The sequence below is a fragment of the Monodon monoceros genome, unplaced genomic scaffold (assembly GCF_005190385.1).
Source record: "Monodon monoceros isolate NGI ecotype Baffin Bay Population unplaced genomic scaffold, NGI_Narwhal_1 Super_Scaffold_21, whole genome shotgun sequence".
NCBI classification, from domain to species: domain Eukaryota; kingdom Metazoa; phylum Chordata; class Mammalia; order Artiodactyla; family Monodontidae; genus Monodon; species Monodon monoceros.
Window position 1 is genome coordinate 36,635,445 of NW_021703778.1, and position 13,795 is coordinate 36,649,239.

Consider the following 13,795-nt stretch of genomic DNA (forward strand, 5'->3'; position numbering starts at 1 on the left):
GGCGGTGGGGCCGCGGCGGCTCCTCTGCCGGGTCGCGCCGGAGGACGGGCTTCGGGCGGCGGCCGGGGCGGCCTGCGGACGGACGGGTGGGCCGAGGCGCAGGGCCCGCGCCCGCCGTCTCCCGCTCCTGCCGGCGCCGGGCCCGCGCCATGGCCGCCTCGCCGGGCTCGGGCAGCGCCAACCCGCGGAAGTTCAGTGAGAAGATCGCGCTGCACACGCAGCGGCAGGCCGAGGAGACGCGGGCCTTCGAGCAGCTCATGACCGACCTCACCCTGTCGCGGGTGAGGGCCCGGGCCGGCGCGGGCGGGCGGCCACAGCCGCGGGCGGGCCCCGCGCGGCGAGTGAGAGGTCGCGAGGCCGAGGCGATGGCGGGGCCGGGCGGGGTCGCGCCCGCGGAGTGGAACCCGGGAGCGGGGCCGGCGCGGCCGCGGCCTCGGCGCTTGCCTGCCTTCCGACACCCGCTGGAGGTTTGCTGTCGCCGCGGAGGTGGGAGGGTCGCGGGGCAGTGTGTACGGGGAGATGGGAAGGGGCCGAGCCCGGGAAGGCGGGCCGCCGAGTGAGGGCGGCCTAAGGGGGAGGGTGACCGGGAGCGCGGGGAGGAAATCACAAACAGCTCGGAGGCGGGCGGTGCGGCTTCTCACTGCTCCGAACATCCACCGCCCGCGAGTCCTCCCGGACTGCTCGGCGTGGAGGGCCCGAGGCACCCACCCGCTCCTTCGGGAGAGCTCCGCGCACCAGTGAATCCAGGGTCGGCCCCGGGCTGGTTTGGGGTCTGTCTGGGTATCGAGATGTGATTACATGTCGAGTGTGGCACTTCGCTACTCTTCCTCCATGGAGGTGCTGTATCGGTCCGGTTTACTGACTTCAGCCCCGATGGTTCATGAGAACTGGGAAGGTGTACAGCGTTGCTGGTGACGGAGGAGGGTCCAGGAGGAATAAGGCGCCAGCCTGGACAAACACTCGGCGAGGTTAGGTAACTGTCGAGGGAGGCAGTGGAGGATGGAGAGCCAACAGGAGTGTCCGCGCAGAACTGCAGAGAACGAGGGTCAGCGTGAGCGGGGCAGGCAGGCCTTGAGGATCCTGAATGCTGACCTTGAAGGACCATTAGGAGGATGGGGGAGGATGTACAGAAGCGGGGGCGGGGTTGTGGGCAGCCTGAAGGAGAATTGAGAGCCGAGTCGCAAACTGGTGGTCCCTGGCTCGCTGAGCTGGAGACGCGATATTTTTTGGCCATTGGTGCTTGGGAAAACTTCTGGAATCTGTCGCCAGAATTGGGAGATTTTTCATAGAAATCAAAGTTGGAGATTTTAATGTACAGTCAAAATTTCGTTCTTTCTCTCTACTTTAAATATATATATTTATATACATTTAAAATTGGGAGACCCGATAACACTCATCCTGATTTCCCATGTGACAGCTAGCTGGCTGGAGCTGGGTGATGGCTGCCCCCTCAAATGGAGCATGTATTCTCTGGTTGGCCACAGTTCACCCCACAGCCTGTCATGTCCCCCACTCCTGAGGCTAGGTGTCACTTGCCATTTATCATATTTTTGATGGTGTTTTCTTTTAGCGAGGTTAAGGAGAAAGTGAAATATCTCTTGTACTTACATTTCTATCATGATGAGAAGAAATATATATAGATAGTGCTAAACCCTGTAGCTCAGATTCTCTTGAGTTTAGCAAGCCTGATCAGCTCTGCCCCATATGATAACTCAATTCAGCCACCACTTTTCTCTATTCTAATTGCTATAAAATTATGATGTCATTTTGTCCTTCACCTTGTACAGGGCATTATTTACATGTTAATTCTGCCTGTTTTCTTTTCTACTCTCTACCAATTGCAAGTAAAATAATAAATACTGCTTGGCTCCACTGTGTTCATACACACAAAGGCAAACGTTAACACTGAATTTGCCTAGTAATCTTTGCTTATTTAAAATTTTAAGGGTAACTTTCATAATGAAATTATAAAACTGAAACACTTCTTGTAGAGAACTCGTAGATCCCCAAGCATATGTTCCAAGGGTCCAAAGATCTCAGATGGAGAAGAATCTATCCAGTTCATTATTGATAATCAGATGGCAGACATACTGATTTTCCATTACTAGCCCATGGTGGGCATGCTTATAAATGGAACAGATATCGCTAATCAATCTAGGTACTCTTTCCTTTCTGAGTCTGTTGGGCTTCGACTTTTTCTCCATATAATCAGAGTCAGTCCTTCAGAGTTGGAGTTAAATCCTATTTGTTTAGTTGGTGGGATAGATTAGATTATAGAGAATTTTTCACTCTAGCTTTAGGGGTGCAGCCTTACCTGGAAGCAATGGAAAATTTTTGAGAAGAGAATGCTAGGAGGATCAGTTCAATGGTGGTACCTGGGATGATAAGGAGTGGGAAAAAAATGGAGGCAGATATGCCTGGAAAGAGGCTGTTCCTTTGTTCATTCATTAATTTGTTGGTACTTGAGTCCCCAGTGGGGGTGTAGGGGTGGGGGGAGGTGAAGACGTGGTACCTTGCTTCAAAGATCTTATTAATTTGTTTAGCAAATACTTTTTGAGTCTCTAGTGCATGCTGGGGGTTTGGATGGACACTGGGGATATAGTAGTGTCTTGTCATAGATTTTAGGGTTTAATGGGGAAGACATTCATTTGACAAGTCAGGACACATTTTGATGAATAGTACGAAAGGGGAACAGTTGGGAATGTATGATAGGGAGTCCTCACCTCTTCTAGTGGCGTAAAGGGTTAGTAGGAGTGGGGAAGGCATGTGAGGGTATATGCTCGCGTGTTGAGGGAGGGGAGAGTGTTTTAGGCACAGGGGACAGAGGTTCAGCAAGGGGATGAGGAGGGTAATTTGAGATGAGGCATTCATGGGGATTTGGGACTTGATCCTAAGGACAATGGAAAGTCATTGAAGGGGTTGAACCAGGGGAGATTTGCATTTTGAAAGAATGCCTCTAGCTCCAGAATATAGGATAGATCGGAGGAGGAGGTAGCAGGGAAATGCTTTGGAGTCTAGGAGATGTGATGGTGGCATTGGCAAGGGTGGTAGCAACAGGGAGGCAGAGAGGTGAACAGATTGATACTTAGGAAGTAGAAAGGACCAGACTTGGTGAATGGATGAGGGAGGTGAGGGAGAGGGAGGACTCAAGGATGATCCCCAGCTTTCGGACTTGAGCCATTTCAGGGTATCCTCCGCTAAGAGAGGGAGCGCTGGCAGGAGCAAGGCGGGAGCTGACTCAGTGTCAGGAGATGCTGAGTTTGAGGTGCCTGGGAGGCATTTAAGTAGAGATGGGCCAGCAGTTAGTTGTATATATGGTCCTGGAGCTCAGGAGAGAAGTCTAGGCTAGTGGGAATCTTTGGTGTGTAGCAGCAGGAGTAGATTCTGCTGTTTAGGAAGAATTTCTAGAAAAGATCTTAGAAATTGGTGGCCTAATTTGGCCCTCTGATTTTTTTTTTTCTTCAATTAGGGCCAACAGTGAATATTGTGATTTTACGTTAAAATCTGGACTCTGGCTTCTTTTGAAAAAAGAGATCATCTAACAACACTTACCCTACATTTCCGCATGGCAGCGATTGCCTGGAGTTGAAGAGCTGCTGCCCCCCTTAGACAGGGCACGGTGTGTCCTTCAGTTTGCCACAGTCCCCGTCACTCCCTATGGTTTCCTCACAGTGATTCTGGGCTGCTTCGCTTACTTATCTTCCATACTTGGCACCCGTAGGCTTTTGAGTTTGTAACCCCTGCTATACATAGAGTGAAACATGGAAAGGGCCTAGGAGAAGCCCAAGGAGCTCCACCATTTAAAGGGGAGGTAGAGGAGGAGGAGCCAGCAAAGAAGACTGAAGAGCAACCAGAGAGGTAGGAGGAGAGCCAGGAGGATTATGGTTAAGAGGAGGGGATGTGGACCAGCCGAACCCCGTGCTGCTGACTTGGTCTGATGTGATAAGGACTCGTTCTTTGGTCCAGTCATGTGGAGGTCATTGGTAACCTTGGTGGGAGCCACCGCGTCCACAGTGTGCTGGGTGGAAGGGAGGTTGTGAGGCACTGAGGCCTTGAATGGAGGAAGTGGGACAGGGTTGGGAACTTGTTCACGAAGTTTGGCTTTGAAGGACCACTGGTAGTGTGGAGAAACCACACGATCAATAGCACATCAACCTGGAGTGTTAATTTTGCTGGGAGATTTGGGAAAAACTATTACTTTTATATTAAAACAAACAATAGATATGTTATGGCATAGTGAGGCCTCAGACAGGAATAGAGGAGACTAGAAAGATTAGATTTGGGCTGAATATGGAGCGTTATCTCTTTGCCAGCCACTGTGCTGATCACTTTACGTTCATTATCTCATGTAGTTCTCACAGTAACCCTGTGGACTGTGTATCTGGAGCGATCCTCATTTTGCAGGAGAGCAAACAGACTTGAGACATAAGGTTGCATGGCTGGTAAGAGGCAGAGCTGGGGTTTGATTATGGTTGTCACACTGAATGTCTATATGCTGAACTGCTTTTTCTCCCCCATTAGGATATCTAATTGTACCAGTGGCGTTTGTTGAAAACGGTTTTCTTTCTCCATTGAATTGCTCTGACACTTTTGTCAAAAATCAACTGGCCATGTATACATCGGTCTATTTTTGGACTCTCTCCTGTTCTATTGATCTGTTCATCTCTCTTTTGAACAACAGCACATTGCCTGGATTACGATAGCTTTATAGTCAGTCTTGAAACAAGGTAACTTAAGTCTTCCACCTTTACTGTTCTTAAAAATTGCTTTGGCTACTCTAGGTCATTCGCACATCTACAGATTTTAGAATTATCAATTTCTGTGAAAAGGCCTGCTGGGATTGTGTTGACTACTACAACACTTTTTCAAAAAGGAATTAGTGAGACTTAGATCTCATTTCATATAGACATTGGAGAAAATTCCACTAAAAGTGTGTGACTATAGGCTAAAAGTTGCTAACTCAAGGTACTGGGTGAGGCAGGTCAGGAAAATGAGTGGAGGGGCACGGAATGAGATGGTAAATGGTAGCTGATCTTGGGCCATAGTGGTGGAGTAACAGGGTACAGTGAGGACACGGGCAAACTGGAGAACCCAAGCCCTGTCTAAGGGGGCAGGCATTTCTCAGCTCCACGCACTGTTGCCATGAAGAATATGGGTTCAGTGTCATTAGATCTTTCAGTCAAGACAAGATGGAAATCCAGATGTTTGTGGCTTCTTGCAATTTAAAAATTTAAAACATTGAGTGGGTCAGTAGCATGTGGGTCAGACAGAACTCTGTAGGCTAACCATGTCCTGTCGCCTGCCAGTCCATGACCTCTGCCTCAGGCTAATCAGGCTTTTGTCCTCATTTTCCTCATCAGTAAGCATGACGGTATTGAAGACAGTCTCTAAGGTTCTTTCTAGCTCAATGGCTCTAAATTTCAAAAGAGAAAAGTGTCAGAATTACTCAAGGGTTTAGGAGGTAGTTGAGGTTATCAACAATAATGATAATATTTTGAGCAGTTGTCCAGACCTGTACACTTTACACACCACTGTCATGTCTGTTCTCTGTTTTAATCCTTCCACCGTCTTTGTGAAGTAGGCAGCAGAATAATCTGTGCAACCACATGGGAGCTCCGGTTTACAAAGTCAGGTCTTCCTGTTCTAAATCCAGTGCTCTTTTTACTGTAGCACAACCGTCTCTGAAGACTCTAGAAATGGGCAGTTTGGTAGGGACAGCAGATATGGACGACCGCTAAGAGAGCCTCAAGCTCGGTTGAAGGCAAATCTCTAGCTAGATTTAGAACTTAGCTTGGTTGAAGTGTCAAGGCTTTTGGGTAAGAGTTGAAGCCTTTGTGAGAACTCCCTGCAGGTAGGAACTTTGGCACATATTCATCTTAGTAAGTTAGCGTCTGGCACAGTACCTGACACACAGTTAAACGTTTTTATGTAAGTGACTAAGTGGATGGATTGATGCAAGAAGGAATCAAAGGCTTTAGATCAAGGGGGCTGAGAATTTTGTCGAGAGACTTTCAAGGATAGAGAGTCAAATCCTTCTGGTTGAGAATGTCAAGATCAAAAGCTGAGACTTTATAACTTAGCTGATAGATGGGAAAAGCTCATCATGGCTTCCTTCTCATATTTGGCTCTCAGATCTGGGTTTTGATTAATAGAGTTTTGCTGTGCAGTATGTTTGAGAAATCAAGTACAGTGGGTATAAGGAAGTTAAGGCTGCCAAAGGGTTTTATATGCCTTTAAAACTTCCAAACAGATACAAGTCCTTATTTTTGGAGATGCATATTGAAATATGGAATGCTAGGATGCCTGGATTTCTTTCAGTGGAGTGCAGTGGGTGATGGAGGAGGTAAAGATGAATCAAGATTGGATGTAAGTTGATCATTGTTGGAGCTGGAAGATGAAGAGATGGGGTTTCATTTTACTTGTCTCTATTTTGTACGTATTTGAAAATTTTCATAATAAATGTAAAAACAAAAAATCAGAGCGCTTCATAAGGTGCAGCGATGCTTTTGGTCAACCAAACTTCACTTTCCTCTGAGCTTGTGAATAGTATAATCATTGAGAGAGAAATGGAACAAAGGAAAGGTACGTGGCAGAAATAAGAATGTGGGTTTTGAGTTAGCCATAGCTCAGCCTCCTCTAGCTGTGTGACCTTGGGCAGGTGTCTGAACTTCCCTGAGTCTGGGTCTCCACGTTCGTAAAAGCAGGATCATGTGGTCTCCCTTGGTGATTGCTGAGAGTGTTAGGGATAAAGTGGGCAGAGTGTCTGAGGACAGCATCTGGCTCATCTTAGGGGCTCATATCTGGTAGTTTTTATTATTATTAGACAAAGACAGAGAGTAATGAAAGGGTAAAAACCTGCCTCGGAGTTCCTATCTACCCTTTCTTCCCTACATGAATTACAAGTGCCAAGGGTTACATAACCACAGAGGTAATTTATTATTTTAGAAGCAGAACTCTTAAAGACCAAATTGGACCACTCTGGGGTTTACAAGAACTGTAACCAGTTTACTGCCTTTTGAAAAATGAAGCAAGGAAGAACTTACAGAAGAAAAGCATATTAAAACAGTGGGATACCATTTTATACCTGTTCAGTTGACCTCCTTCTTTTCCCCAATTATTGATAATATCCAGTGTTAGTGAGTTTTTGGTCAAACTGTTTTCTCATATATACATTGGTATACCCTCTGGGAAAACATTTTGGCAGTGTGTATGGAGAGCCATCAAAAGGCCCAAACCCAGAGACTTAGTAATCACTCTTTGCAGTGTGTTCTAAGGAAATAATTCAGAAGAAGAAATGTCATATAGCCATTAAAAATGCTTATGTAATATCATAGAAAAGAGTTATGATGTAAGCATGCAAGATTGTACCTATGTTGTGATCACCACTGTGCAGTTATTACACATAAATGTAAAAGGAGACTGGAAAAGAGCATGGAGAAGGGAAGATAGTCAATGTGTTAGAGTCATGGACAGTGGCTTAGTTTTTTTTAAGAAATTCTTTTGTTGCTGTGCCTCCACACACATACACTCAAAGACCGTGCAAGAGTACCTCACTGTCATGGCTGAGACATTTAGCACAGGGGTAAATTCTTTCCAAAAATAGACTAATCAAAACCCAGAAAGCACTGGAAACCTGAAGGTTTTAAGTAGAGAAGAAACTGAAGCCAAGACTTTCACTCTTGAACCATTTCGCTACACAACACCATACTTTGATGCTTCTTTCAGATCTTTGCTGTCATCTCTCAACAACTTTGAAATGTCTTTGTTCCCAGGTTCAATTTCAGAAGCTTCAGCAACTGCGCCTTACACAGTACCATGGAGGATCCTTACCCAATGTGAGCCAGCTGCGGAGCAGTGCCTCCGAGTTTCAGGTACCTGAGATACTTACTTTCTTTGAGCTGAGTGGAGTGTAAAAAGAGAAGCAAAAATTTTCCTTGAAAAGATTAGATCTTGGCTTCCCTGGTGGCGCAGTGGTCGGGAGTCCGCCTGCCAGTGCAGGGGACATGGGTTCGAGCCCTGGTCCGGGAGGATCCCGCATGCCACGGAGCAGCTGAGTCCATGCGCCACAGCTGCTGAGCCTGCGCTGTGGAGCCCACGAGCCACAACTACTGAAGCCCGCGTGCTTAGAGCGTGTGCTCCGCGGCAAGAGAGGCCAGCACCATGAGGGGCCCGTGCACTGCAGCAAAGAGGAGTCCCCACTCGCCACAACTAGATAAAAGCCTGCGTGTAGCAACGAAGACCCAACGCAGCCAAAAGTAAAAGAAAAAAAAAGATTAGATCTTGAAGATAAACTGGGCTTAGATACAGTTCAGTGCTCTTCTGGGAAGTCCATTGTTATCCTTTTTCCTGGTTACTGCAGCATAAGAGTGTTATTTCACAAATGGTCTAAGGCAGCACTGTCCATTGGAAATATAATGTGCGTCACATATGTCATTTAAACACTTCTAGTAGCCACATTAAAGAAAAAGAAACCAGTATAATTAATTTTAATATTATTTAAATGATTTAAATAATTATTTGACCCAATCTATCCAAAATATTATTGTTTAAACATAGAATCAATATTAAAACACATTAATGAGATATTTCACATTCTTTTTTTTCTTTTTTTTAAATTAAGTCTTTGAAATCTGGTGTGTATTTTGCACTTAAAGCACGTATTAATTTGTACCAGCCATGTTTCACTACCTTCATGTGGCTAGTTTCTACCATGCTGGACAGGACAAATCTACAGCATAGATAAGTGGTCTATACTGCACTTATTTTTAAATTAAAAAAAATTTTTTTTTTGGCTGTGTTGGGTCTTCGTTGCTGCGCGTGGGCTTTCTCTAGCTGCGGTGAGCAGGGGCTACTCTTTGTCGAGGTGCGTGGTCTTCTCATTGCGGCAGCTTCTCTTGTTGTGGAGCACAGGCTCTAGATGCATGGGCTTCAGTAGTTGCAGTATGTGGGCTCAGTAGTTGTGGTGCGTGGGCTCAGTAGTTGTGGCTTGCAGGCTCTAGAGCACAGGGTCAGTAGTTGTGGCGCACGGGCTTAGTTGCTCCGTGGCATGTGGGATCTTCCCAGACCAGGGATCGAACCCCGTCCCCTACATTGGCAGGCGGATTCTTAACCATTGCACCACCAGGGAAGTCCCTATATTGCATTTAGATTAGTGCAGTGTCATAGGGTGCTTTAATCATTCATATTAGTGAAGAGCCTTGTTCAAAACAATGTGGAATTGGTGATTTAGACAGTGGTATATGGTACTGTTTTTAAGATCTGAATTAGATTTAGATATCCTAGTCTTTGAATAATTAGGAGGCTGACATTCTAATTATACAATTTAAGGTTCAGTGTTAAATTTCTTTGTTGTGAAATCTGGTTCACTTGTTTGATGATGTCCCCGTAAAGCAGAAATATTATTTAAATGGATACTTCCATTTGGGAGTGCTAATAGGAACTCTTAAATGTAATGTGATTAGAAAAAGTACTATATGAACATATTTGTACCTTAGTACACTGGAATCTTGTCTTTAATGAGTTTGGAATCTCACTATAATACTGCCTATATTAGAAATCTACCTCTATAGATCAAACTATCTTACATGTTGGCCATTGGGTCATTAAGTATCCAAATAAAGTAGATCTCTGCTTTATGCTGGATTTCATGCTTCAGAAGATAGAACTTTGTCAAGATATGCTGTGTTTGAAATCCCGATTTTGTGGTACTTTCCTGTCAACTTTAGAGCAATATAGAATGTACTGTAGTGTCCTTTTCCTTGTGTATTGGGGGATGGGATGAAGTGACAGACCCAGGGCTTCCCGGGATTCTTTCTCTGAGTAATTTTTAAACTTTGAAACAATCACAAACTTACAGAAAAGTTGGATGTACAGTAAAAATAACTGTATTTTTACCCTTGAGAATAAGTTGCTGACCTAATGCCCTATCAACCCAAAATACTTCACCGTGTATTTCCTACAAGCAAGGCCATTCTACATAACCTGAATAGAACCATCAAAATCAGGAAATTAACAGTGATGCATTATTACCATTTGATCCTGAGACCCCATTCAGGTTTCACCAGATGTCCCATTACTGTCCTGTACAGCAAAAGGATCCAGTTCAGAGCACATACATTGTCTTTAGTCTCCTTCAGTCTAGAACAATTTTTCAATCTTTTATTTTTGACATTAAAGAAATTATTTTTGACTTTTGTGACCTTGCCACTTCTAAAGATCACAGGCCAGTTCTTTTTTAGAATATCTCTCTGTTGGGGTTTGTCTGATGTTTCTTCATGATTGGATTCAGATTACACATCTTTGGCAGCAATAGCCAAAGGTGGTTCTGTTATTGTATCCCATTAAGTGGGTGATTTTTCATTTTCATGATGTTCACTTTTATCACGTAGTTAAGGTGGTGTCTGTCAGTCTTCTCCACTCTGAAGTTACTCTTCTCCTTTGTAATTAATAGGTATTTTGTGAGGAGATACTTTATCCTGATTCTCATCAAACGTTCAATTTATACATTTATTTATTTATTTCTATATTTGTGGTTTTGTGATTTCTTATTTTTTTCCATGGTTTATAATCTATAACTATTATTGTTATTTTGATCCTCACATTATCCCTGATTAGGCCAATAGGAGCTCCTTCCCAGGATTCTTGTCAAACAGAAAAAAAGGGAATCCCAGAATCATAAATTTTTTTTAAGCAAACATTTTTGAAGTGTAATTTATATGCAATACAATTGACCTTCTTTAGATTTACAGGTTATGTTGTATAATTACCACCACAATCAAGATACAGAACAGTTTCATCATCCCCCAGAAGTTCCCTTAATATCCCTTTGTAATCTATTCCCATCCCCTACCTCCAGCCTCTGGAACCACTGATATGTAGTTTTGCCTTTTCCAATGTATCCTATAAACAGAATCAGAAGTAGAGTTCTTCTTTCACTTAGCAATTGCATTTGAGACTCATCCATGTTGTGGCATGTATGAGTTTCCTAGAGCTGCCATAACAAAGTACCACAAACTGGGTGGCTTACATTTTGAACAGCAGAAATTTATTCTCTCACAGTTTTGAGGCTGGAATTGTGAAATCAAGGTGTCCGTAGGGCCATGCTCTCTGGGGACTCTAGGGAAGAATCCTTCCTCGTCTCTTCCTAGCTTCTCTTGGTTGCCTCCAGTCCTTGGTGTCCCTTGGCTTGTAGCTCCATCATTCTGCTCTCTGCCTCCATTCCGTATGACCTTCTTCCCTGTTTGTCTGTGTCCAAATCTCCCCCTTCCTTCTCTTATAAAGACACCAGTCATTGGATTTAGGGCCCACCCTAATCCAGTATGACCTCATCTTTACTTGTTTACATCTGCAAAGATTCTCTTCCCAAATAAAGTCACATTCATGGGTACTTGGGGTTAGGACTTGAACAAATCTTTTTTGGGGAACATGATTCAGCCCACTACGTTGCAGTTATCAGTAGCTGACTCTTTTTATTGCTGAGTAGTATTCCATTGTATGGAGGTACTATAATTGGTTTATCCATTCATTACTTGATGAGCATTTGGATTGTTTCCACCTTTTGACAATTGTGAGTAAAGATATTCACATTCAGTTTTTGTGTAAACACCTAGTCGTGGAACTGAACTGCTGGATCAAATGTAAGGTATATTTAACTTTGTAAGAGACTGCCAAACTGTTTTACAAAGTGGCTATACCATTTTACATTCCAGCAATGTTCCAGTGACTCTGCATTCTCTCCAGCCCTTGGTATTTCATTTCTTTTTTTTAAAATTGTGGTTAAAAAAACACAACATAAAATTTATCATCTTAACCATTTTTTTGACTTTTTATTTTATTTTATTTTTTTCACACACACACACTGTATTTTATTTTTATATGAGATAAATAAACTGACACCAAGCATTGTAAATGGATGACCACAACAAAAACAACGATTGCAATTACCAAACACGAAACACACTCATACTATGTCATAATATTGACATTCAGTCCAGTAATCCTCCACTGTAACAGCTCCTTTACTTGCAGTGAAAATTGATTTGTATATTTTTTGCCTCTGAGTCCTTGTGGGATTATTATTTTTTTCATTCAAACAGAAAGTCGCAAATATTATAATCATCCTCATCAGTTCACTCAGTCCCATGTAATTTTTTTTCATCGTGATCTTTTGTTAGCACTTTTATGAATTCATCAGTTTTCCATTAGCGTTCTGAAAATGCTTATTCATTCAGTTCAGCAGTATAGTCAGTTACCAGAAACCTGTACTTGTCAGAGTCTTTTCCATGAATTCCTTGAAGATGAAACCCTTTTATAGAAACATTTTTGCGAAAGCTTCAGAGTACACCCAGAACTGTCTGTAAATGACAAAAGACTTAAAAATGACCATGGTTAAAAATTTGGTGAAAGTTCATAATAATGCAATTGACAAGGAAATTTAGTTATTTCTGAGATATACATTTTAAAGAAATAAACTAGAATTATGACTTATAACATTATACCAGAACATATAAGATTTTTAGAAATTTCATGTAATGTCTGAAACATTTACATTAACATATTTCCATATAAATAACCCAAAGAAAGTTTAGCATTAGTTGTTTTTTTTGTTTGTTTTTTTATACTGCAGGTTCTTATTAGTCATCAATTTTATACACATCAGTGTATACATGTCAATCCCAATCGCCCAATTCAGCACACCACCATCCCCACCCCACCGCGGTTTTCCCCCCTTGGTGTGCATACGTTTGTTCTCTACATCTGTGTCTCAACTTCTGCCCTGCAAACCGGTTCGTCTGTACCATTTTTCTAGGTTCCACATACATGCGTTAATATACGATATTTGTTTTTCTCTTTCTGACTTACTTACTCTGTATGACAGTCTCTAGGTCCATCCACATCTCAACAAATGACTCAATTTCCTTCCTTTTTATGGCTGAGTGATATTCCATTGTATATATGTACCACAACTTCTTTATTCATTCATCTGTCGATGGGCATTTAGGTTGCTTCCATGACCTGGCTATTGTAAATAGTGCTGCAATGAACATTGGGGTGCATGTGTCTTTTTGAATTATGGTTTTCTCTGGGTATATGCCCAGTAGTGGGATTGCTGGATCATATGGTAATTCTATTTTTAGTTTTTTAAGGAACCTCCATACTGTTCTCCATAGTGGCTGTATCAATTTACATTCCCACCAACAGTGCAAGAGGGTTCCCTTTTCTCCACACCCTCTCCAGCATTTGTTGTTTGTAGATTTTCTGATGATGCCCATTCTAACTGGTGTGAGGATACCTCATTGTAGTTTTGATTTGAATTTCTCTAATAATTAGCGATGTTGAGCGTCTTTTCATGTGTTTGTTGGCAATCTGTATATCTTCTTTGGAGAAATGTCTATTTAGGTCTTCTGCCCATTTTTGGATTGGGTTGTTTGTTTCTTTAATATTGAGCTACATGAGCTGTTTATATATTTTGGAGATTAATCCATTGTCCGTTGATTCGTTTGTGAATATTTTCTCCCATTCTGAGGGTTGTCTTTTCATCTTGATTGTAGTTTCCTTTGCTTTGCAAAAGCTTTTAAGTTTCATTAGGTCCCATTTGTTTATTTTTGTTTTTATTTCCATTACTCTAGGAGGTGGATCAAAAAAGATCGTGCTGTGATTTATGTCAAAGAGTGTTCTTCCTATGTTTTCCTCTAAGAGTTTTAGAGTGTCTGGTCTTACATTTAGGTCTCTAATCCATTTTGAGTTTTTTTTTGTGTATGGTGTTAGGGAGTGTTCTAATTTCATTCTTTTACAT

General features: G+C 42.8%; 1 protein-coding gene across 6 annotated transcripts in view; it reads left to right on the forward strand.

The window, feature by feature from the left end:
- The window catches only part of CRTC3 (CREB regulated transcription coactivator 3), a 107,555-nt gene that overhangs the window by 3,216 nt on the left and 90,544 nt on the right, over nucleotides 1–13,795 (forward strand). For 3 of the 6 annotated variants that reach the window (XM_029236282.1, XM_029236283.1, XM_029236284.1), the window contains exons 1-2: nucleotides 13–281; nucleotides 7,773–7,871. In XM_029236282.1, coding sequence (XP_029092115.1) covers nucleotides 150–281; nucleotides 7,773–7,871 — 231 coding nt within the window. In that variant the 5' untranslated portion in view covers nucleotides 13–149. Of the gene's footprint in view, nucleotides 1–12; nucleotides 282–7,772; nucleotides 7,872–13,795 lie in introns of those variants that run through there. The other 3 variants (XM_029236285.1, XM_029236286.1, XM_029236289.1) reach the window with 2 other exon arrangements.